The sequence below is a fragment of the Leptonotus elevatus genome, chromosome 10, assembly GCF_054856555.1.
Source record: "Leptonotus elevatus isolate MCC_2025b chromosome 10, RoL_Lele_1.0, whole genome shotgun sequence".
NCBI classification, from domain to species: Eukaryota; Metazoa; Chordata; class Actinopteri; order Syngnathiformes; family Syngnathidae; genus Leptonotus; species Leptonotus elevatus.
The window spans coordinates 18278753-18301008 of record NC_141248.1 but is presented as its reverse complement, the minus strand read 5'-3'; the positions used below and the strand labels follow the sequence as shown (position 1 = coordinate 18301008).

The window sequence follows — 22256 nt, the reverse complement described above, 5'->3', positions numbered from 1 at the left end:
GCTGTGGAGCTGCCATAATAGTCCAATTGCATGCAAGACACACAAGAATCCAACTTGCTATGTCATGCAGAATTATTCTAAATCTGGAAATAGCACGTGGCAAATTGCAGCAGTGCCTTGAGATAGGAATGACCTGAATTACGAGCATTGCGAAAATAGTGCCGTCGTTTGAATACTTTTTTTGGCTCAGTTCACAAGTAACACTTTGTCAGATACTGTAGTGTTCATCTATCCATCTATTTTTTGAACCACTTATTACTCAGTTCTTCTACTCAAAGACTTTAAGATGGGTTTTGGCAGTCTAATGAGTTATTGTTTAGTGTCAAATTAAACATAAAACAAAAATTCCACATGTAATTTAAACAACCACATAGCTTTGCCTTCATGAAGTCAGTTTGACTTAATGTTAACAAGCGCAAAACGCCATAGATGATGAACAAATAGCATTGGTGTGGTGGTGTTATAACCTTGTAAGCAACAGATTTTACCGCAAACTGGTGAGCAACAAGTAAACATACAATATAACAACACTCACAGAATATACTTTTTGGGGGTCCTCTGCAAAGAACAACCTATCTTTTACTAAAATCTTACAAAATTAATCAAATGTAATTGTGTCATAATAAATCAAATTTATTTACAATCATAAAATTCTATTTTTGTCACCTTTCACACCAATTATTTAAAAATAAAACTATGTAAAGTACATTTGAGACATTTATTTTAAAATGCAAAGTAATATATTTTTGAAATTTTGCTAAATATGACTATAATTTAACATAATTTGTTCAAAAATATTAATATTTACTAGTTACAGTCTCTCTAATGTTTTAGTCGTTTTATTTTGTTGAAATTGGGTAGATGAAGTAGGCGGTAGGACGGCTGGAAACAGATGAGGAACACATGTTGACTCGGGGCCCAAGAAAAGAAAAACAAACTAAATATAATTAAGATCTTTATTCATGGAAAGTTTGAAAGAATAATACACAAGGGCATCAGCAACTTTCCAGTCTGAAAAGTGCAGTGTTTGCACTGACAGCTTGTTACAGAATACACCTGAATGACCAGAGGATTTAATAGGGACATTTTACAATAAGGTGAATATAATCATAAATCTGACCACTGAAACTCATTTACTGTAAGTGTTATGGTGAATGTCGGCGTGTCTTCAGCCGAGTGTGATGATAATGGACTTGTACACTTCTCTGTAGGCGTTGCGGAGCAGAACGTACGGGAAGCATCTCTCCAGCATGTCTTGGCTCAAAAACGCAGACTCCTCCACAATCTAAATAATACAGTAGATGGATCACAGGTTCGGACGTCAGCTCGGATTAGCCTAATTTCCAAAACGCTGTATTGTTTGGTTCAGTTTGGCTTGCTTTTTTTCTTTTTTTTCTTTCATGCGTTTTGAATAGCAAAAGTCATAGATGGAACTAAGAATTGTACCATACCGAGAGTTAGGACATTTACACATGCTAGCACCTCATGATACAACACTGTGTGATTTCAAGTTATTTTACAGTTTTGTTGAAAGTAACTCAAAGCGATCCTTGAGTAAAAGCACTGTACAAATATCTTTACAAAATATAACTGGGAGAACTTAGTCATATTGTGGAAAATTATTTGAGTGGAAGTATGAAAGTATCTGACATGAGCTGTAGCTAAGTTTTAAAAGTAATTTTGGATATTAATATATATTATTGATATTATTTTGGATATCACAAACAAAATCTGCAAATTTACGAATGCCGAACTGCAAATTTGAGGGTTCACTGCACATTTATTTGTGTACAAAAGACTACAACATTTCAATCTTCAATTTAATTGGTACTGGTACAGGTACTACTGTATTTTATTTATAAAAAAAAAGAAAAAAGCATAGTATTGGATTATGTTACAGTATTTATATTTTTGTTGTACTATAATAAAACATGCCACAGTCAAAATTGAATATTTTGCCATAAATATGCTATATATTTTGCCAAATTAAGCATTGATGTATTTATCGCAGAAAATTAAGGGAAGAAAAAGGTATTTAATGCAACCTAAAATACACAAAATAAGTACTAATGGCACGTAATTTCATACAATTATATCTGATTCACTAAATGAAAAATACTTTTAAATGTAAAAAAGTATAAAAGCTTAATTTTGCTATCTTTGTTGGCAACATAATCGGAAGCCTATAGTAAAAATGTTTTATTTTGCCATTAAAACCGCTGTATATTTGGTCAAATTTTAAAGCAGGAAACCAATTACATGATCACTAATTACATGTAATTTGAAAAATTTAATATTGGATTTGATTTATAAAGTTTCCTCCTAATCAGAATTGAAGCCCAGTCAGAAGGTGAAGTTAAACTTAAATTTTCTAACAGAATTAGCGTTCAAAAACCATGCCTCAAAGCGTTTAGTATAAGGTGTATGAGTTTACCATGTGCAGGAGCAGGTAGATTGATTCTCTGTTTTTGCTCTCCACATTTTGTCCCAGCTGAAGCAGAGCAGAGGACGCCAACTGTATGTATGAAGGCAAATGAAACATTCTTTCAATGAAACATTTATTCAAGCACCAAAAGTTGTTAATTTGCCAATTTATTTTTGACGATCAGCCACTAAATGGCTGATGTTCAACCTCAAATGGAGGCATGTTATTCCGTAACTTTGTACCATATTTAACAAATCTTCTTCAAAGTAGAAACATTTATCATTTTTAAGATCAAATGGTGAATGTACCAGAGGTTATTCATTGTCTTTTCTAAGCAAGATTCCTGCTCTTGCTTTTGAATGATAGGGTGCAAGATGACAAAATAGTTTTAGAACATAAAATAGACTTATCAATAGTGTTATTATACTGGTTGCAATTTTACTGATTTTCCACTTGGATAATTTGTGATTGTTAAAAAAACAGCGAACTCGATTTCATGTAGAAAAAAAAAAGAAGTGGACTGGACACCTATTCTGGAGCACTGACCAGGAGAAACTCTTTCAAATGCTGCTCGATGTTCTTGTTCTGTACCGTCAACATGGCGGCAGCCACGTGGTTGATGGCCAGCGCCAAACAGTGGATGTTGTTGTTGTGGCCTGATAAAAACAAGAGTGTAATGAATAACCCTCACAAAAGTGATTGTGTGGCAGTGCAGACCCTTCCAAAAGTATTGGAGCAGCAAGGTCAATTCCTTGGTTTGCGGAAGGTTTTTGCGTTTCAGGTCAAAAAATTAATATGAGACAAAACTTCAAACAGTATGAAATAAAGTGAGACTGTGAGAGTGTGTGTGTGTTTGTGTGTGAGAGCGAGTACGTGACATACAGTAAGCGGAAGCCAAAAAAGGATGTTTTTGCAGCCCGTCAATTAGCGCTATACTCCATTAACGACCCGTTAAGTTGAAGAGGAAGCATACTGGCACATTTCCTGCCAACTTGATCACTTTGGGAGCTCGGCAATGGAAAACGAAGGCAAAATAAATAACGCGGTGTGCTTTGATAACGCCATTAACGCGGGCTCTGTGACAAATTTGAGGTCATCACACGCCAACAGCAGTGACTGCATCGATGCACGTCAGTAAACAAAAAGTTTCAACACAAAACACATGTTTCTCGTTAGGCGCAGACATACTTGAGAGTGGAAATTATGACACGCATGCTGTTCTCAGGGTGCGGTGCTTTGTTTACGCACATACTCCAGGACACAATATTAGGTACACGGATGCGGGTGTATCTAATATTGTGTTCAAGTCAGTGACCCAATGGAGCTAAATGTTAATTTCTTTGAAGTGCGGAGAAAGCCTTTCTTATGTATCAAAATAAACTACGAAGATTTAAAAAAAAAAATTAATGTTCATTTCTAAGTAGGGATGTAACGATATCCAAACATTACAATGCGATGAATATCACGATATGAACCCCGCGATACGATAATTATCACGATAGTATGGGGAGGTTGGGGATCTAAAAAAGCTCACGATAATGTATAAAAACTTGCGATATTGTATAAAAGCAAAAGAAAAAAAGAAAAAAAAAAGCTCACATTGGGAAATATTTATTTGTTTGTTTATTTATTTATTATGATTTTTTTATTGAATCTATGTAGTCCACAATGTTGTTTGACTGAAGCTGGCCAAAAGTAATGTTTTTTTGACAGATGTTGAAACACATTTGCTGGTATGACTGATTTATAGGAGTGATAACCACAACAGTGTCCAAAACATTCCTAATTAAAATTAAACTGCACTAAAACTTTAACACCGGAGGATGCTAGAACTTTACAAATGGAATACAACCTTGCCTTTTTAACAGATGTGCTTCTTTAAATAATATTAATATCGCAATATCACGATATTGCCGTTATCGTTCCGTCCCTATTTCTAATTGAAAATAAGTTGTAAGTTTCCCCTTCCTATGGAGCTAAATAACAAAACTCTACCTTGGATATCATTCTCCTACTACCTTTAACATGGTGGTTTAAGACATCAGCTATCAAGGATTCCTGACTGAACTGTAATTATGCAGGTAAAACCTACTAAATGTATTTGTTCACGATGACTGATGAATGTCGGGTTGAGGGCTATGTGAGCACTTGATCTTGTCAAAGTGTTGCCATCGAACGTAACAAATGCGTACCTCCATGCTCTCGGCTGTAGCAAGAGTTGGGGTCCAGGGCCAAGCTCGGCAGGGACACGGCGATGAAGACAAGCAGCAAGCATGACAGCTTGTACTCCTCGTCCATGGACGTGTTATCTATATATATTTTTTGGGGGGGTGGGGGGGGGGGGGTCTAAAGTTAAAACAAATTGATGGTGTCATTACTATCATGTACTGTATATTTTTACGGTTACCTGTATGCATGTTTCTGATAGCGGAAACGAGTGCTGAGTCCACGTCGCAGCTCATTCCCATAGCGGAGGCCAACTCGAACACACTAAGTGTCACCTAGAAATACATTAACACAGTAAAATGTGGTATGGTTGTAACTAGTGGTTGAAGAATAACTGCCTAAGTAAGTTCAGTTGTATTTGCATTTAATCTTGAAGTACTGAACACTCTCTTCTCTTCGTGGTGGCAAAAGTATACACGAGAAGAAGATTTAACCTATGGACCATTGAGTATAGTCAAGCCGTCCAGTTTTTTTTCTTTCTTTGGAACTTATCCTCGGCTATTTGCTGAAAACCTCAACTCATCTTGGGGGTGGGGGTCGACAGTCGACTGTAACAAATTAAATACTTTTATGAGTTTTAGTCATATTACTAGTAAGGGGGGTCAAAATGACTGTTCATTTTGAGTTAATTTAACGTTCCTTTCACGGCATTTTATTTATTTTTTTACACGCTATTAATGACCGCCCCTTACTTGGAAAGCCTTTACTGGTAGAATTCCAGTCGCAACGCAGCAGACACGTCAACATCAAAATTTAGCAGTACTAAATTTAATAATAATGCATACATTTGTGGAAACTGGGTCAAGTTGTATTTTACAATTTAAAAAATGTGCAGAATTTTACAAGTTACTTATTGTTAAAGATTATATAGCTCTTAATATGAAAAGAAAAATGCTGTCACCGTCTTACAGATGCAATTATGCCATCTAGTGGCAGGTAATTGCCTCAACACAAATCAATGTCACACACTTTTTTTTTTGCAGTACAGTGCATCTTTTTAATTTTAACTACATTTTATGATTTTTTATGAAATTACTGTATCTATGACTGAAAGATGCAGCCATATTTCTATTATTTAACTTTTTTTCTTCAATTTTATGTTAACAGGAGTATGAATACTTAGAAAACAATTATTTCATTGTACATTTTATTGTACATTTAGAACAGAAATAATAATAATAATGCATCATATTCATATAGTGCTTTTCTAGACACTCAAAGATGCTTTACAATGGAATGGATACATTATTCATGCACTCACACATTCACACTGTGGTGACGGTAAGCTACTTCAGTAGCCACAGCTGCCCTGGGGCAGGCTGACAGAAGTGTGGCTGCCAATGTGCGTCTATGGCCCCTCCGACCACCACCAAACATTCGCACCTTCCATACACCAGTGTGAGTAGCAAAGGCGTATATTTGCGATTAATCGTGAGTTAACTATTGAAGTCATGCGATTAATTATGATTAAAAAATGTAAGCGCTTGACACCCCTAATTACTAGACAAATGTAATATTACGCAGTTTAATTGAGAGGGTTGTTCAAAATTAAGTTGAATTTTTTTTAGGAGAAAAAAGTTGCAATTTTCCAAGATTAATCAATTTGAACAAGTTACACACGATTATGGCATTTTATTTTCCCTGATGTGCACTTTACGCATGTTCATCTCATAATTGGAACCGTACTGAGACCACTCGATTTCTCACAAGAACCTAAACAAGGAGAAACAAACGAGTTTGATTAAAGCGAACTTAAGGGTGAACATTGATGTTGCCCTACTTGCACTGACATGGTGTTTCCACTGATGTGGTCTCACGGCGGGAGGAGGGGGGTGGGATGTGGCAGTGGTTGCTGACGTCATTGGGGTTATCCTGGTCTGAGCTGTGACACGGCTGTCATGCCTCACTCAGGGGCCAGACGTAAGCAAAAAGAGAGGGCCGCCGGCCTTGGCGTGTCATGTTCACATAAGAGTGCTCCACCGGGAGATAAAGAATCTAGTTTGGTCGGTAACAGCGGGCACACTTTTGTTGTTCCTCCTCTGTAACGTCCACCCTGCCCTCATTTAAACAAATATACCACATGCTTTATCCTACTTTTTTAACCTTTTGAAAAAAATCCCTTTAGTCTCTCATGTAAATAAACAGTGATAAATGTCAATACATAGTACATACTGTATGTTCCGCTAGAAACGGTTTCTGAGGTAACTAGTGTGAGAAGCAATGGTGGTACCTTGATGTCCGTATCAGGAGAGACACAGTCCTTCAGACATTCGATGGGCCCCATCAGAAAAGGACAATGCTTCTGCATCACCTGTATTGCATTGCACGTGATACATTCAGAGCCAAATGTTAGTGAAATACATTTTCTTATATTGTATTTTTTTGTTGAAATTATAAAATAAATTGATGTTTTTTACCCCACCAATAACCATACTGTAATATAAAATTAAAATAAAATAGGATTATGAATATTGTAAAATAAGATAAATTATTTAAATTACAGTAAAATAAATTACTTCACCTTATTAAAGCAAGAATATAAAATACAATTAATGTATTCAATGCTCAGTAATATGAAATAAAATTAACAACAACAAAAAATACAGCATCACTAGCAAACGTTGGCTCTTCTTCAAGTACTATAGACATACTTTTGTATCTATGAAATAAAATAATATAACTAAATATTGAGCTTTTAAAAGGTACATAAAAATGTTGTTCTTTTATCTAGTAAATATTAGTGTAAAATAAAGTAAATTATATTTTAAAATTATTTATAAGATAATAAAACTTACTTCATTTGAAAAATAATGTATATTAATTTATTAAATATCAAGTAGTAATACAACAGCAGGAGCAAAAGTGGGGTCTTCCCCAAATAGATATAATGTAGTTTCTATTCTTCCCTGAATATTCTACACCACTTATTCTACTATCTATCGAATAAAATATAATAAAATGACATTATTGAACAAATAGTATTTAATGAAATATTTTCCTCCATTAAAAAACCAACAACACATTTGCTTGCATATTTTGCTGTACAACATTTCGCTCCCTAACTGGTGATGCATTTAAACAACATCTTAAGTGTCACCTCATTGAGGCTGTCCTGCGCCATGGATCTGAAGGACAGGATCACCCCGATAATGGTCATCCTCTTGAGCAGGTTCTCTCCTCCTGGTGGTATTGGAACACACCTTGGTGAACTTACTTGCTTCTTGTAAAGGAATATACCATGTGATGATCAGATCATATCTTGTGAAGTTGTGAAGCAGCATGTGACTCATTTCCCAAGGTTATCCTCGTACGCTCAGTTCCAAGTAAACGATTGTACTGTATGCCTGTGTCCATGAGGTATTTAGTAGATGTGCACTTGAGTGCCGACATTTTGGATGAGTTTGTTCTGGAAGAGCCCCACAAACTAACTCAACAAACTAAAACAAAAGGGAACTGTGAGCCCACTTTGAGTTGATGTCCCAATGACATTGTCACACCAAATTGCTCACCTGTCAGCCTCCTCTTGAGATTGGCCATCACCTCTGCCTTATCAACGTTGTTCCTCATCTGCACCAGGACGTCCATGTTCTCCACCACCAGTTTCTAATGATAGTAGGAACAACATGGATTACCATTGTCATTAATATGTGGCACACAAAATATATTGTAGTCATTAAAATAAAAGTAAAAATACTACAATTACTACTAATATATTAATATATGACATGATAATACAGCTTTATAAGTATCGTTTCTGTTATTATTATTCTACTTTTATTGCTATTATTATAGATTGTATTAACAAATCGATGCACATTATTTGGTATATTAGGAACACTTGCACTATAATAAATACATTAAAAAAATAATAATCTTGTTTATTTATCATCATCATGCTTATTACTATTGTTGTTGTTAATTATTATTATTATTATTATGACTATAACTATTAAATTAGCGGTTCAGAATGATTGAATTATTTTATGTACGAACTGCTTAATTCTTTACATTTATTTGTATGATATTATTAATGTATGACGTCAGCGATATATATGCATTACTATTACTCCATTTCCGTACCTTGAGCTCACTGACTTGCGACGTGATGTGCCACATGAGGTTCTCGCTCAGGAACTTGAGGCCGTACGGGCCCAGCAGCTCGGCCAACGCTTGCAGCTCTGTTTACAACATCATCTTGGTATCACATTCACATCACGACCCACCACCAATATAGATATTTGAAAGAAGGACGTGTCGTGTGTGTGTTTAACATTGGAGGAGGTAGTTCATGGACTGAGTGCCAATGAGTCACTCGAGGTAGGTGCATACTGTAAGCACTGAAATATACACATAGTGAGGGGGGAGTCTGTTCTATGTGTGTGTGTCTGTTTGTAGCTCGGGATGTAGGTGTGTGTGATGGTTAATAGAGGTCATCCACTCCTGCAAGGCAGCTTGAAGGGGTTCTGCAATAGTTGAGTGGGTGGTATCATATAATCATGATGGAGTAGTAGGTGGTTACTTAGCGGGTAAAAAGCTCCAAGTCTTTATATACAAAACTGATTTTTTAATAATCCACCCATTTTCCTCACCATTACCTATTTAACAGTTTTCTGCGTGTTGAAATATGTACCCTGTACTGTGAATGGAGGGGTATTTAAGGTTTAAACTATAATACAGAAGCTATGAGTGAGAATGAATTAAATTAATTTCCGAGATTAAAGTTGGGATTTAACCAGAAAAAAAATCACAAAACGTAATTGTTAGATCAGCCTGCTGTGATTTTGACCGAGTGCCACTCATCAGACCCCAGCACCACCATTTTTTTTTTTTAAATAGATGCTAATATGACACTTACTAAATTAGCAACCGAGAGTAGCCGCTCACGTCGTCATAACACTAGCTCCACCCTCTGTCATCATGGTAACATAATCCGGACTCTGCATTTGGTTGCTGTAATTCTTTAACTTTTGTGTATTTTGACCGTTGAACGAATTTCAAATTGTGAAAAAATAAAGTTAAGGAATGAAAAAATATGATCGTGACAGATGGTGGTTTACCATCATTTCCACTTTCTTTGTAACCATGACAACAAGCAAGTCATTTGTACAAGTAATGAGTGTTAATCGACATACATAATAGGCTAACCTGATATGTCTGAGAACTCTTCTGCTCGGAAGGCGGGATCGTTGTCGGATATTTGATTGACAAAACACTGCATGGTCGGACAGTGCACAACTAGCGAGTTGCTGGCCAGGCGTAGCAGACTCTCCAGGTACCTGCGGTGTGCAGTCCAACATGAAGAAAATGAACAATCAATGAAAAACTGGTGATGTTTTTCAACAAAGGAACTCAAATGAATATAATATTGAAATGAAAGAGAATAAAGGTCAGTGTTCATTCACTTCATCAGCTGCAAACAGACCAACAGTTTATTAAAAACTGTATCAAAACTTTTTTTTTTGAAGATGAAGAAGTCTTGATTTTAAACCCATATATCACTTGAGCAGCGAACATTTGCGAGGGTAGTGGATATAGATTTTTTGTATTGATTTTTTGGTCAGGTTTCGTTCAAAGTCGCCAGACGTTTGCCAACAGTTTTAATGGTCGTAAACAGTTTTTATTGTTGCAGGGAAATTTTGAACATATTGAAAAAAATAATTCATATTGTCTTAATTTTTCAAAAAAAAAAGGCAAAATATAATAAATATTTGGAAATGTCAGAGAGAAAAAAAGCCAAAAAATTACAAGAGTAAAACATTACTCAAAATGTCATAAGTTCCAAAAAATAATACTAGAATAAAGAATAAAATTGCAATGTTATTAGAACAATTTTTTAATTAAGTAAAACATGAATCGCAAGAAAGTAGATGAAATAGTACAACAAGGAAATTGAAATATTATAAAGTCTTAATTTTTCTTGAATAATATAAAGGAAAAATCTAATTGAAATATTATGAGAATGACCTTCAATATTCCCCCAAAAATGTTGTAGTTTTTATTGGGTAAAATTATAATATTACGTGAATACTACATTGCATTACTACAATCAGTTTCCACATTATTATTATTAGAAGAAGAAGAAGAAGAAAAAAATCCCAATGATATAGTTATCCACTTACAAAAGGTGGTAATTAATAAAAAATAAGTGTAACTACAGTGTTCAGTTGAGTCTGTGATTGAGCAGCTGTGCTTTAATGGCCACGTTTGGACGTACCAGTTGGTGTAGATGTTGGTGAGCGTGGGCGCCCCTCGCGAGTCGAGAGGCTGCGTCTGCTGAAGCAGGACATTCTTCAGCAGCCGCGCCACGTCCACGTTGATGTAGTTGGGCAGGATTTGCAGGGTGGCGGCGTACGACGTTACACCAGCCAGGAGTTCTGTTGGCCGTGCGATTTCTTGGGTGCTCTGGTTGTAATTGGCCATTCTCACGATAATCCTGGACAAATATGTTCAACCTATGTCACTGAGCACCAGAGAGTGGGAGCAGAATTTTTTTTAAATCAAGGATTTACAGTAAAAAAAAACATTCTTCATACAATTATAAATTCTAAAAAAAAAAAATTCTCCTTAATATTAATTGGCCGATTAATCGGAATTTTGTTCTGACAAATATCTAAAAATAAACAAACAAATGAATAAATAAATACAATTCTGGTCAAATTAGTCTACAACTAGTTTCTCCTTTAAAAAATAAAATAAATAATAATAATAATAAAAATAAATGAATTTTTTTCTTGCTAGATTTTCACTTTATTCTCATCAATTGTTTTTCTTTCTTTTTCTTGTTCTTCTTTTTTACTCTTCACGATATCCTTGTGACTTTCTCTCCTTGACTGGCCTAGATTGAGTTGTTGTTTTTTTAGCTAGAGGTGCAAATCACAGTGAGGGTTGTGTTACTCGAGGGTGCTAATTTTAGGGTGACGGGGGAGATAATCATCAGCTCAAAGGAGGGAGATTAAGCAGAGCGCGCGCACATGAAAAACATTAGGTTGCCCTGGTGCCAGGCCCTAATCTAAATACCATTTAGCACCGGAATGACGCAGAGCAAACAGTGACTTGACTGATTGCCTCCAAGTGGCTGCATGTAGATAGTTAGACAGGACACACATAAAATCCCATTCAAATTCACCGAGGGGCACTTCAGTAAACCTCAGGGCTCACTTCCACACTCCTCTTTCCCACTCGCCTTACTTGGAGAGGCGTGCCTCCAGATGAGAAGAGAGGAACTCATTGGGAATGACGATGTGCTCGCAGACCAGCATTTCGCTGCACAGGTTGTAGGAGGAGCAGATCTCGGTCAACATCAGATGCATCTTGTCCATGCTAGGGGAGACAGACAGTGAAAGAGACTGATGATACAAGTGTTTTAGACAAATACTTTGTTGATGAGGAAAGGGCACATGAAGGTAACAAATGTGCTGGAGCAATGGAAAAAGGAGGCAGACACATCATCATGTGTATTATCTGCATGCTAAAAAGAACATGAGTAATTAAATTGAGAAAGAAATGTCATAATAAGTAGACATTAAAAGTACTTTGCATGGTAAAATGGCGCTAATGAAGAGAAATGCTGACTTGGTTGTTATGGCGCGGTCTCGTCTCAGGCTTTCGGCTCCGGGTTTTTCCTTCTGGACTTCTCCTTTCTTGGGCACGGCTTTTTTTTGCTTCCTGTAGCGAGCTGCGCTGATAGCTTCAGAAGAGTGTTTGGGCAACAACTAGAGGGGGAAAGAATTAATCATATTATACGGAGTATATATATTATCTACTAGCGTAAAGTACGTGTACTGGACTTAGACCTGGTCATTGAGGTTGCACTGCTCAGCACATATCTCAAACAAAATAGTGCTAGTCTGTTTGGCGATCTGCTCCAGGAAGGTCACACACAAACGTAGACTCCTTTTCTCTATCGCCTCCTCCTGGCCAAACAAAAAACATATTATACTTTAAATATTGTGGAATCAACTACTTTTATGTACTGTATTTGAGGTAGTCAAGTGTTGGTCTGTTTGCAGCTGGTGAAGTGAATGAACACTGACCTCTTCAGGGCACAGAGGGTGTCCACAGTAGTGGAAATTGGAGCAGACGGAAGGGAAGGCCATGAGATATCGCTTCATAGACATCTCAGCGCTGCTCTGGTAAAACATCTTCTCAAATAGTCGTGGGTAGAAACTATTCAACGGATCAATGCTCACAGTCAGATTGGAAAAGCAAACGACTGATTAAAAAGCACAAAAACTAACCAGAGAATTGACACGTCTGAGGTTTCCTGCAGGAGTTCTTCTGTAGCGTCCACCATCTTGGTGTGAAACTGAATCATGTTCATCACCTTAGCCAAGTCCGGGTAGTCCTTGATTGGAAGAGGGGCCTTGTTCACGCTGGTGTAAGCCTATGACATGAGAATGCAAAGACACTTGATCGTGCTGCTGTGATTGCATCATGTGTTATACTGACAACATTTTAGGCATATTCGGTCAACATATATTATAACAATTTTAGGTTCATCCTGAACTTCCACCCAAAAGCAGAATACCCCTAACTTAATGTGACTAGTGTACAGTATGTCTGTGCATACCTGCAATCTCAGCCAGTCCAATCTCACAGCCCTGAAATCAAACTCCTCTTTGCTCTCCACTGCAAACACACAAATGAAAAGCATCAGAGAGATCCAAAGTGAAGCCTGCCAACCTCTGCCAAATGCAAAGACAAGAGGAATTGCATTAAGTTATTTAGCACAGTGTTTCCTAATCTTTTATTGAGCCAAGTCACATAGTTCACATTAGAAAAATCTCAAAACAAAGATGTCATAAAAAGTAGCTATAATTAAATGACGATGACCTTGGTTTCATTTACTCACAAATGTATGTTGGACACAATGCTACTATTATGTTGTAGGAATAGCAACAGGTGGCTACACAGGTTAATGTTTCCCTCTGCCATCAGTAGAAGAGCATTTAATTGTCCTGCTTGTTAACTACACATTGCATAGACATGATCAGACATGCAGTACATTATTTGTAGTGAATAAATGCAGTTGCATAAGGTTCCTGCGGCAGACCTGACCTCTCATGGCACAGTGGTTGGGGTTTATTGAGTAAGCAGGCTACGCACCCCAAATTACCGGTATTAATTTAAAAATTGCTTAGCAAAATCGTTTTTCTATTAAGTAAAACATGACTTGTCAATCATTGGTTGTTTGTACGGTAAATGTATGCCACCTTGTGGAGTCAACTTCATAAAAGAAAGCAAGGACACTGGGAAACAAAGCCAGTAATGCAGGTTTTGTTTTTTCAATTCCATTTGTTTCTTTAATTCTAACTGGTCTTTGCTGTTGCATTATTATTTTTGCTTATAATTCAATTTTTTTTTAAAGGAAATGCAAGATCCACCCCATAGTGTCTGTATGTGTGAGTGTGCTGAGATGAGATGAGGGCCAGGGACCTTCAAAATGAATCTTGCACAGTCAAGACTGTCACTTGATTGTATTTACCTTGTTTCACTGAGAGTACAGAAAGCGTTGACACAAAATAACTCAGCAGAACCGATTCCTCTTCTGGACACACGTGCATGTTCTGTACAGGACAGTGACGAATGACGATGGGCACGATTAAAGATGACGCACGAGTACAAATGTTATGCTGTGCATGTTCAAGTACCTGTATTGTGTCATTGAGAACCAAGGCATCAAACTGAGCCAGATACTGGATGTGGTAACGTTGCACTACGTAGTGGTACTTTCTTATGAGTCCTTTCAGTTTCTCCATGTGAAAAAGCAGTTCTGCCATCTGACTTGAAAAAACATCACATGACATTTCTAACACATCTCTACAAATCAAGTCGTTTGGGACACTGTTTGTTGAGGTTTGGAGCTACCTACTTGTCAATATAGTCCTCGGGTGTTTTTATTTTGGGTATGTTGTCAGAGTGTCGCACGAGCCACTGGACCTCATCACGGGAGAAGGACAGGGCCATGAAGACAAACAGAGCCTTGAGGGGATTTCATTCAACACAGAATATTAGGATATAGTACAATGTAGGTTTCCGAAATCTCCGTCTCATACAAACACTGGACAATTCTATCTTTCCAATATTGTGGAAACAATTGGGCAAAGCCCCTTTTTGTGCTAGTGTGATTGTGTCCTAGCATAAAAGCATCCATGAAATTACCAACCATGCTATCAATTTACATGCTTATCCATCCATCCATCCAGAAATCGGAGCGTTGTTCAGATACGTCTTACCTTTGGTCCCAGCAGTCCTGGTTCATCCTCCAGAACTGTTACTAACTCCTTCAAGGCTCCGCGGAGAAAGTGTCTTCTCTCACGATGCAAGGCTCCACTGTTCATAACATAGCTCTAAGTTAACCATATTTTTTTTTTCCATAACTGGCACAGAATCAAGTGTCTTACCTGTTGGCTATGGCGTAATCACGACACTCCTTGATATCTGCAACTCGCTTGCCATACCTAAGCGAGAAGTAAACATTTGAAACGATCGTATAATTGGGCTCTGCGGGATTCACTATACGGTGGGGCGTTGAGATATGAGTTTAATTAGTCTGTGACCACATGCGTAACTCAAAACACTTGTATCTTAAATCACCTTTCACTACTGAAATTACTAAAAATGCCATTAATCCATTCTAGCATCCCAACAAAACAACAACAAAAAACCTCTGTGATGGTATATTTGATAAGAATATACAGTAATGACATTTATTTTAAAATGTTAAGAATGAAACACTTTTTGCCTCATCCTTTGCTTAAATTCATTGGCATTGTGTTGCTCCTTCTGGTGTGCATGCCTCGGCCACCTGGTCCCTTCAATAAGTGTATCTGCTGTGTTTTCAAGGGAGGCCCTTCAAATTTGAGGACTCCATCCACTGAAGTGGTAGAGTATATATTAAAATTACATAAGGGTGTACAAAATCATTTTATTCTTATTTTCTAGTAGCAAGTATTGGAGTTGGGTGTTCTGTATATCTGCCAAAGGGGAGTTTCCATACCCTTTGATGCTGTCAAAGAGTTCCTCAGAGACTTTGTGTATGCTGAGCAGCTCATCCCTGGTGACGGTGATGTACAGACCGCTCCGCAGAGCCATTTTCCACAGCTCTTGGGATGACTGGTTGCTATTCAGGCTGCTGTGGCACAAGAGGAACCCGACTAGGGGACAAAGAGAGTGGTGTGTTTGAACCAATATCCCCCCCAAAATTTGTATTATTTACCAAGCAAATTACACTAATTGGAGTGTGATGTGCACTTACTGATGATCCAGCGCTCCATTACCTCCAAAGACAGATATTCACATGCCATCTGTAGGATGGGGGGGGGGGGGGGGGGGGCATCATATGTATTAACTGCCAACCGTGTTGGATTAAAGTAGGCTTCCAATGCATACAAAAGGCAAGTAAAAGCCAGGTTATCCAATTGTTTTATGCCATTTTGCCATACAGTTCAATTTGAGGTAGTTCAACCCCAAAAGCAGATTTTGCACACATTCTCTAAACGAGATATTTTCGGAAGTGTCTTGTTGTTGCGTTTTATCTAAAGATAAATAGCTGCCTGGAGGGCCCATGCAGACAATTGGTTCTTATGTGAAAGAGCTCCTGGCCTGCAGAGAGCAAAACATCGCCTAAAAATGAAGGTAACGGAAAAACAAGAATTAATGAGGTGTAAAGGACAAGACATGCCCACAATCATAGATGGAAGTGGGGTGGACAATTCAGGCATGATTTATAGTGAGTGGTATGGTACTGAGAAAACCTTTGTTTACTTTTAACTTTTTCTCGTTTTTGGAAACATTCCCCTAAGCAAGTGTTATTTGATATGCTAATTCTTTGTAGTCATGAATCATACATGTCTGTCTCTATCTATCTATCTATCTATCTATCTATCTATCTATCTATCTATCTATCTATCTATCTAATCCGTCTATCTATCTATCTATCTATCTATATAATCTAATCCATCTATCTAATCTAATCCGTCTATCTATCTATCTATCGAATCTAATCCGTCTATCAATCTGTCAACACAAAAAAACAATTTGTCTATGGATCTTGTCTCTCTCCCTCACTACCTACCTGTTTTAGTGATGAATGACACACAGTCCTGACGGAATGCCCACCTTTGTCTGTTCCTAAAATAGTGGTGACGAAGTGACGACGGAAGCATGGTTAATATAAAATGACGGACTGAGGATTGCGGTTTCGTTCGGCTAGAAAAAAACAATGGCCTGACGATGACGGAAGGATGCCCCAGGGCGCTGACTAATGAGAAATGACAGACCAGCAAAACTTGCCCGCCTACCTTTGCAGATACCTCTCTACCCATCCATCCGTTATGGGTGAATTGAATAGAAATCGATGGGTGACAGACTTACAGTGTTACAGCAGACCGGTTCCAACATGGTAGTCGAAGCATTGAGCAGGCTGAGCAGCTGGGCACTCCGCCACTGTTCCGCTGGCAAGTTTCGTCGCGGGTAGATCTTCCCCAGAGACAGCAGAGCAGCTGTCACCGACTAGAACCACAGACGAGACAATTACGAACCTCCAAATTGTTATGTAGTGAACCCCCTTTCATCGTGGGGTTACGTTCCAGACGCACATGCTTTAGGTATAAAAAAAAGATGTGAAATATATAAAAAAATACATTATAGTAAGTATACAGTGTATAAGGCCAAGCATGCTGTGATTAGTCACTGAGTAATTGACACCTCCCTCTTAAAAGGTTTATAAGGCGGCAAAGAACTACATAAAGCTCCTTAACTCACCTCAGGATTGTTCCTTGGGAACCACAATGTCACAAATAATCATATTAATCTACTGTGTTATACAGGACTTTGACCTGAGCACAAAAACTGTGAATGAAACCTTAGTATGAGGGCCAAACTCCTCAGTGAGCTTCTTCCAGGGATGCTCGTACTCCACAATCATTTGGCTAAGCCGCGGGTATGAGGGGTCACTGTGGGATGCAATGAGGCAAGTGAGACCAAGTAGGTGATCCTTTATGATCATGTCCTATTGTGAATATCATGTTGTCTCACCTGCTTCCTTTACTCATCTCATGAGCGCAGTTGAACATACCCACAAGAGCCTTCTTTTCGTCGATGCGCGCAAGTGTGGCGATAACCGAAGTATATGTGATGATCAAGTCCAAGTAGCTCTTGGTGAAGTCAAAGGTTATGGCCTGTAATACAACATTTCAAGCCATCTGTCAGTCAAAAGCAGGGTACACACATACTGAAAAATTTGCCAAATTCCAGTCAAAGTCAGCAAAGGCCCGATTATCAGATGTCTGTAAATATTCAGAAAAGCCAACCCACTATGCAAGGTTGTCACCCCATTACTTTCCTTGATGACTACAAAATTGCATGAAATTAATCATGATAAAATAGAAAAAAGAAAAAAAAACAGTTGTGGCCAACAATTATACTTACAATATTGAAGAAGCACTGGCTGGCATCTATGGTGTTCAGTAACTCATAGACGTGATCCTGAATCGGACAAATATTGCAGAAGAATTTGATTAAAACCAAACACAGATGCCAACAGAGCAATAACACGCACATCAGTTGTCACTGACTTCCTGCGCACAACACTAGCCACGCAGATGATTTCATCACCCAAACAGAAATTGCATGAATTCATCACCAGGATTGAGTTATCATCATAAATGCTGACGATGCCTCGACCTACATCATGCAAATGCTTGCAGGAGTGTGACAAAGTGCACCTAAATAAACCCCTAGCAAATTTGAAAATCTACAACAGTATTTTTTATGTCTGACTAAACCACTCTATATGTAAATTTAATCTCCCATTACGATTAGATGAGAGGAAACAGAGAAGGCAATAAAAAACATATTGGTCTATGGCATTTTAAATATAATTGTATAATTTGGTGAATTTAATTTACAATTACCCTGAACTCTATGACGTCCAGAAAGGAGTCATAGTAGCTTGTGGTGGCTTCCGTCACTTCAGACTTTTGTCGCTGGATGCTCGTCAGACTTTGCTGTGATGAAAAAAAACAATAATTTCTTATGAGATTAAGAATATAGTGTCATAATCAGAAAAGAAAACCAGAATACTTACAATGGTTCCCCGAAAGTCAATGTTAGGGAATTTCTTGTTGATATATTTAATGGCGGGCTCCATGCTCTTGTCTGATAGGATGGCTGGCCGCAGCTTGACATCTGCGCAGATCTGCACCACAGATGCAAAAATCATTTATTTGTCTTATTACTATTAATTATCAAGGACAAAGTGGCTCGAAAGTCAAACAAAAGCCAGAAAAAATACCAAAATTAATTTTACCAAATAAATGCAAAGATAAATTGCCAAATCTATAGATACTTAATGAATACCAAGGAAAGCTTGCCACATATCCATCCATTCTCTCAGAGCATTGAATTAACCATTACTGAACTTTTCAGGGTTGTGCCTCTCACCTGAGCAGACTGCATTAGTTCATGCTGATAGACGAGCTAAAGCTAAAGACGAGCGAGTCTTGAATTCAAGATGAAAGATTAGCTAAAGTCCAGCTAATAGCTAAGGCTAAAGACCAGCTATTAGCTAAAGCTAAAGACTATTAGCTATCTTATGATGAAAGATTAGCTAAAGCTAAAGACTAGCTAATCTTTTAGCATGAAATTATGAAGTTTTTCTTGTGTTTTCCCCAGCTACTCTGGCTTTCTTCCCACACTCCAAGAGGGAGCCCACGCAAGCAGAGGAAGAACATGCAAACATCACATAGGACAGCTTGAATCAAGATTTAAACTCAAAACCTTTCAAAAGTGAGTCAGATGTGCTAACCAGTTTCTAATTCGCCAACAACAATATTGAGCAGTAGCATTTTTATGCTGTTTATTTATCCCAGTAATATCTGTTACATGCCACTAGGTGACAGTATCGTCCTACAAACTTCTTGTTCCTTCTCATGTCTTCAGACTTCTTCATGGGTGAGTCGTTTTTATTCTATTTTAGTTTTATTATGTAGTTGTGCTTGTATGGCAGTTGCTTAATATATTGCCTTCCCAAGCTTTTATAATAGTCGTACCTTGAGCATGGAGCAAACTTTGCATTATACCCGATGGGAAAACTTGTTTTGCAATAAGAACAATGATTTTGACCATCATTTGGTCCAATTCTCAAACAACGTTGGAAAGAAAGGAGAACTGAGAGTGAATAATAATGCTTCAGCAAGCAACCTCACAGGTGACCTTGAGCAAGATTAGCAAGCCTCCAACCAGTTACGCCATTGACATGTAAAATGACTGGCTTCCTGACTGACTGATGTGAAGTGGCAGAATTCAGACAGAAGGTTAATGAAGTCTAAAAAAATAAAAACAAGTATCTATTTTTTTTATGTAAAAGTGGAAACATGAATATGATGAATGTGAATCATTTCCTCAAAATTCATATCAAATTTGCATGGATACAGTATCTCATTACCTGGCAGAACGGCGGACTCCTCACAGTTCTACCTGATTTCAATTTCAGCTTGCCTGTGTGGAATTTACATATTCTCCCTGTGCTTGTGTGTATTTTTTCCGGGTACCCTAAATTCCTTCCACTATCCAAAAGCCTGCATGGTCGTTTCACTGAAGACTTAAATGTCCATAGTTGTGAGTGTGAGTGGCTGTTTGTGTGCCCTGCGATTGACTGGCGACCAGTCAAAGAGTAAGAAGAGTGTATCCCACATCTTCCACCTAAAGTCAGCTGGGGTAGGCTCCAGATCTAATTTCTTGGCTATTTTCGATTCATTTGACAGTTTCAGACTAACTGAACCTGGTGATGACTGACAGCTCAGGCCCACTTCCTGGTTGCACTTCCTCTTTGGTTCAGTGCAGTGGGGAAGGACACGAAGTACGCTGAAGGCAACAAGCACTAGATACTTTTGTTTAAGTTCACTTGCAATTACCTAAAAAATGTAGTCACACTTCATAAGGTGAAGCTTATAAGTCAAGAAATTACCTATTTTTAGGTACCAGAAATGTATTACATTTGACTTTATGTACCTTAATTTCTTCATTTCTAAAGAAATAAGAAATAATCTGTTGTGCAAAATGTCAATATATACTGCACTTTCTTAAATTAGATCATAATTTGATTGTTTAGTGTGCCTCTCTGAATAGATTCTGAATGTGACTCAAGTTCCTTATTTCTTGTCTTTGGTTTTGACTTTGAATCCTGCGCTCACCTTCTTGATGTAGTTCATGCGTATCAGCACCCCGTTCCCCCTCTCATTCAGGATGGTGAGCTTTTCCGCCAGTTTCTGATGGTTCTCCATGGTCCTCCTCAGCTTCACCGTTATCGCTGCTTGAGCCTCGGCTACACAGGCCCTCGAAACAAGCGAGTGCACCCGAGGCGTCATCCCCTGACGATGGGTCACATGGGGCTTGTGGTTGTGGGAGGAGTTTGGACGTGTTGGGGTGAGTTTGTTGCAATCATCCGTTTGATGAAAGGATATATTAGTAGAAATGTTAGAAAAAGGAAAATGCATTCATGTGCCTTGCCATCAGGTGTAGATTTACTAGTAGTCGATATGGTCATATAATAAATACAATCAAAGTGAAATTGAGAAGGTAATCCATTTTATTTTAGTGGCCTTCAATAGGATTTGTCATATTTTAAAGCATGATTTTTCACATTTTCATAAATTTTCTTTGCATCTGAATTTATTTTTATTTTTATCATCAACCTACATATTAGTCCTCCATATACATATTATTTCTAACAACAAAGTCAAAAAACTATTCAAAGGTATTTTTACATTTTTATCAACACATCCATAAAAATAAAACTTTGAAAAAACCTTTTCTACCACAAGGTGGGGTTATTTACCAATTTAAGATGCAAGCGACAGGAACAATTAAATCATTACCATCGGCTAAATTGTCTAACACTGGATTTTGCAACTAATATAACATGGACAAAATTATTGTTTCTCTCTCTTTCTCTTTCCCTGCCTCTCTCTCTCTCTATTCTCACTTGAATATCTCCTCTAACAAGTCCACAGGTATCATTGCTGGGATTTTTATCTTGAAGACACTTATTTCAAAATATATAAACGTTTTTTTACTTTGGGTTGTGCAAAAAATTTGATTCGCGCTCATCTCAGCTCACAATGTGCTATTCTTTTTTCAGTCACAACCAGACCCCCAACCATTTCAAGGAAGAACACTACTATTCCACTTTTTACATGTGCCCTCTGGTGGAGAAGATAACTTACACATGTGACAAGCCCCAGTTTCCAAACTGTACATAAATAATGATATACAGTATTGTGCATAGACTTAGTTTTAGCAATGCCATAATGATCATATATATACCGTACATACAACGATAGCCAATCAATTGCTGGACGGAAACATGTTGAGTGATAAGTTAACATTGTTCGGATATCGTTATCTGTGTGGTGTGCTCTGTTGGTCATCCCAAGTACACCACACACTTGCTGATTTTTTCCTCTCATCATCCCTCATCATGTGTGTGGTCTCTCACACTTAAAAAATATGTTTAAAAAAAATGGGTATGTGTGTCAGCTCCACGTCAGAGCTGAACCAAATGTATTGTGTTGTGCTTCCTACTGGTAGAAATGTAACCTTC

The 22256-nt window shown here is 37.7% G+C and overlaps 1 protein-coding gene and 1 long non-coding RNA gene across 5 annotated transcripts in view; one reads left to right on the top strand and one right to left on the bottom strand.

Annotated features, from left to right (window-relative positions):
• Positions 1-22256, top strand: part of LOC147167453 (uncharacterized) — a 59383-nt gene that overhangs the window by 13406 nt on the left and 23721 nt on the right. For all 4 annotated transcript variants that reach the window (XR_015096287.1, XR_015096284.1, XR_015096285.1 and 1 more), the window contains 3 exons: positions 19328-19441; positions 19548-19606; positions 20899-21079. This is a non-coding gene — a long non-coding RNA (uncharacterized LOC147167453). The remainder of the gene's footprint in view (positions 1-19327; positions 19442-19547; positions 19607-20898; positions 21080-22256) is intronic.
• On the bottom strand, positions 943-21040 carry nckap1l (NCK associated protein 1 like). The gene is made up of 31 exons (XM_086087034.1): positions 20848-21040; positions 18741-18851; positions 18568-18660; positions 18083-18139; positions 17690-17832; positions 17517-17607; positions 17027-17164; positions 15909-15957; positions 15651-15807; positions 15055-15111; positions 14887-14983; positions 14523-14632; positions 14302-14434; positions 14136-14217; positions 13221-13279; positions 12889-13034; positions 12685-12817; positions 12445-12564; positions 12224-12363; positions 11840-11971; positions 10866-11084; positions 9797-9927; positions 8732-8829; positions 8161-8254; positions 7749-7831; positions 6882-6962; positions 4833-4926; positions 4618-4734; positions 2972-3081; positions 2435-2515; positions 943-1285 (listed from the first exon to the last, which is right to left on the bottom strand). Exons 1-31 carry the CDS (start codon positions 21019-21021, stop codon positions 1169-1171), a joined length of 3447 nt encoding a protein of 1148 aa, XP_085943160.1. The 5' UTR covers positions 21022-21040; the 3' UTR covers positions 943-1168.